Source organism: Olea europaea, unplaced genomic scaffold (assembly GCF_002742605.1).
Source record: "Olea europaea var. sylvestris unplaced genomic scaffold, O_europaea_v1 scaffold1802, whole genome shotgun sequence".
NCBI lineage: Eukaryota > Viridiplantae > Streptophyta > Magnoliopsida > Lamiales > Oleaceae > Olea > Olea europaea.
In genome coordinates, this window is record NW_019235765.1 from 3966 (window position 1) to 8046 (window position 4081).

The 4081-nt window shown below is 36.7% G+C and overlaps 1 protein-coding gene across 1 annotated transcript; it reads left to right on the forward strand.

Annotated features, from left to right (window-relative positions):
• On the forward strand, nucleotides 1-3057 carry LOC111378332 (cucumisin-like). The gene is made up of 9 exons (XM_023001514.1): nucleotides 1-101; nucleotides 256-344; nucleotides 435-678; nucleotides 867-1380; nucleotides 1501-1598; nucleotides 1683-1901; nucleotides 2003-2114; nucleotides 2193-2406; nucleotides 2537-3057. Exons 1-9 carry the CDS (start codon nucleotides 1-3, stop codon nucleotides 3055-3057), a joined length of 2112 nt encoding a protein of 703 aa, XP_022857282.1.
• The last annotated feature ends 1024 nt before the right edge of the window (nucleotides 3058-4081 follow it).

Here is a 4081-nt window from a genome sequence, read left to right on the forward strand (position 1 = left end):
ATGCAGGTATACATTGTATACATGGGTGATCTTCCCTCCAAAAGTGATTTCTCTGCTACGTCAATGCACATGAGCATGCTACAATCAGTTATGGACAGGTTGTTTAACTTCTATTTATATTAAAAAAATGCTTAAGATCTCAAAATATATTGGAACCGTGGGCCTCTAAATTCTTTTTATGTCAAGAAATAGGAAAAGTAATAAATTAGTAATTATCTAACTTGTACTATACATATATGATGGATTCAGCGAAAGGGCATCAAAATCTTGGCTCCGCAGCTACCACAAAAGCTTCAACGGCTTTGTTGCCAAGTTGACTGAGGAAGAGAAGGAGAAAATTGCTAGTATGTCATCTGTGAATCAATTAATTTGTAGCATGCAGTTGAGATTTTCTTGCTTCTAGTCTAAGTTATTTATATCTAATACGTACTCAGGCATGAACGAAGTTGTGTCTGTATTCCCCAGCACCAAAAAGCAACTCCACACAACAAGGTCATGGGACTTTATGGGCTTCCCTCAAGATGTTAAAAGAACACAAATTGAGAGCGACATTATTGTTGGAATGTTAGACACCGGGATTTGGCCTGAATCAGAGAGTTTCAGTGATGAAGGGTTTGGCACTCCTCCAAGCAAATGGAAAGGCAGCTGCCAAGCCTCCTCAAATTTGACTTGCAATAAGTAAGCTACCTTAATTATAATTCCCATCTACTTATGTAAGTACATATATCCTGTGTACTTAATAATATAATGAGCTGTGTTATCCCAACTTTATTTTTGGATATATGAGTCGTCTATGTTGAACCATTCATCTAAAGGTTAAGTTGTAAGACTGTCAACTTCTCTAACATAAAATGGACTTTTTGTAGCAAAATAATTGGAGCAAGGTTTTATCATAGCGAAGGAAACATTAGTTATCCAGACGTGCCCTCGCCTAGAGACTCTGAAGGACATGGATCTCACACTGCATCCACAGCAGCTGGAGGCATTGTAAAAGGGGCAAGTTTGTTAGGTCTTGGCTTGGGGACAGCTCGTGGAGGGGTGCCTTCTTCGCGCATTGCAGTGTACAAAATTTGCTGGTCCGATGGTTGTTCAGATTCTGACATTCTTGCAGCATTCGATGATGCAATTTCCGATGGAGTTGATATTATATCACTTTCAGTAGGAGGGTTTTTTCCTTCAGATTATTTTGACGATCCAATTGCCATTGGTGCATTCCATTCTATGAAAAATGGAATACTCACATCAAATTCTGCTGGTAATTCTGGACCTGATCCTGAAAGCATCACAAATTTCTCACCTTGGTCACTCTCGGTTGCTGCCAATGTCATCGACAGGAAATTTCTGACACAAGTCTTCTTGGGGAACGGTAAAAGTTACGAGGTGATAATCAGATATTCCTTCTTCACTAAATAAAAAGTGAAACTAATATCAGAATTGTTTTATATTAATTTTGACACACTGCCCACTAACTTAAATGGTATTTAATTATATATTTTTTAGGGAGTTTCTGTAAACACATTTACGCTCCAAAATGAGACGTACTCGTTAGTCTACGGAGGAAATGTACCTGCACCAGGTTCTGATGGCTCCGAGTCAAGGTAGATTTTAAAGAAGAACTAAAATTATATAATTAATTGTGGTACTTTTTTTTTTCAACGTCAATGATGCATAAATTATTGCAGGTATTGCTCACCCGGCTCTCTAGATGCAAAACTGGTAAATGGATCCATTGTCCTATGTGATTCGCTGGGTGATGGAACGCCACAAGTAGAAGCGGGTGCTATTGGAACTGTAATGCAAAGTGATGAATTCAATGATTTCGCCTTCTCCTTTCCCTTATCAGCATCATACTTGACATCCACCGATGGTACCCAAGTTCTTAAGTATATCAACACAACAAGGTAAATAAAATTGTATCCTTCTATTATTTATTTTACACAATTCTTTAATTATTAAGCTGACAAATATAAATGAATATCTGATTATATTGCTAATCATACAGTAACCCAAGTGCTACAATTGCTAAGAGTGTTGAAGCAGTAGAAAAAGCTGCCCCCTTTGTGGTTTCCTTTTCATCAAGAGGACCAAATCCAATCACAAGAGACATCCTCAAGGTATGTAAAGACTTAAATATAATTTTTGATTTTTCACTGCTTATCTAATTAATGATTTCTTTTTCTGCGTTTCTGTAGCCTGATCTAAGTGCACCTGGAGTGGATATTGTAGCTGCATGGTCGGAGCTAACTACGGTTACTGGATTGGAAGGAGATAGTAGAGTTGTTCCGTACAATATTATATCTGGAACATCCATGTCTTGCCCTCACGCCTCTGGAGCAGCTGCTTATGTTAAATCATTTAACCCAACCTGGTCTCCAGCCGCTATAAAGTCTGCTTTGATGACTACAGGTAATTCTCTTGGTTGAAATCTAAAGTGTTGAGCATTTCTTAAATCAAATTGCCTCAAATATATTGTATTATTAATACTGAAAATAAAAACATAGAGTAACCATTGATTGTCTTTATTTTTAACTTCCAGCTGCTCCAATGAGTCCGCTTACAAACACTGATGGTGAGTTTGCATTTGGATCGGGTCATATCGATCCAGTGAATGCTAAAAGTCCTGGTTTGGTATACGACATGGGAGCAAATGACTACATCAAATTCCTATGCGGGCAAGGTTACAACGCTAAGAACTTGAGACTTATTACTGGAAATAACATCACTTGCACTCAATCTAACAATGGTACAGTTTGGGACCTAAATTATCCTTCTTTTGCATTATCTACAACTGCTGGTGGTTCTATCACCCGTGTTTTCCATCGGACCGTCACAAATGTTGGTTCACCAATATCCATTTATTCCGCTATCACGTCAGCACCAATCGGACTAAATATTACAGTTTCTCCATCTGTTCTTTCTTTCAAATCTATTGGGCAGAAGCAAACATTTGTAGTGACAGTTCAAGCAACATTGACTTCGAGAATGCTGTCTGGGATTTTGGTGTGGCATGATGGAATCTATACAGTGAGGAGTCCCGTGGTTGCCTATGCTGCCTAAAATTTCAAGTGTGATTTTAAATGTTTATTGATTGAAAAAAAATAAAAATATATTTGTCATGAATTCAAATAACTACACGGTGAATTATTGCAGAAAGTTGTAATAATTTGTAAAATCTTGTTTCCGAATATTGAATAATTCATAAGAGACATCCTTCGTTGACTGCTCAATATGCATGCTTCATTGCCGTATAGTATGGTTTTTTCTTGAACTCGTGTTGAAGGGTCCTGCAGATTTCATATTTCTAAGTTTTGTATTTGAAAAGTTACCTTGACTTCAATATTTGTGAACAATCTGTTTTATGAACAAGACATGGAAGGTTATGTTCACGGCGGATGAGGACATTCTAATTTTTTAACATTTAAGGGAACATCCTAACATTCACAAGCAATATGTTTTCTTAATATAGTGATATATGTTAAAATTTTGATAAAAGATACAGATACGTTCTCTGAAAAAAGACAAGATGAAAAACACGTTATTGATAATGAAAAAACTGACTTACAATTTAAATAGAAATCATCTAAACTACCAAACCAACATGTGCAGATTTTTAGGATACTAAAATCAAACGTGGTGAACATCCTCAACCACAATCCCTACAAAATCGAATACTATCTTGACTAGGTCTATTTATTTAATAAAAAGTAAAACTTAATGACTCTTAACACCCTCCCTCAAACAAATTTTTGCTAAAAAACAGTTTAGGATTTCTTTGCTATCACATGGTCTTCTTCATTTGATGTTCCTCCTTGATCAATGCTTGGAACTGAATAAACCCTAAGCATATTCCTCAGCTTCTCAAATGCTGGTTGCTTCAATGACTTGGTCAGAATGTCTGCAACCTATTCTCCACTCTTACAATACTGCAGCTCAATCTTGCCATCCTTACAAAAATCTCTCAGGAAATGAAAACGAACATCAATGTGTTTACTCCTCCCATGCATAACTGGATTCTTTGACAGCTTGATAGTTGACATGTTATCACAATAAATGATTGTTGAACCCCTTTGCTCATCACCAA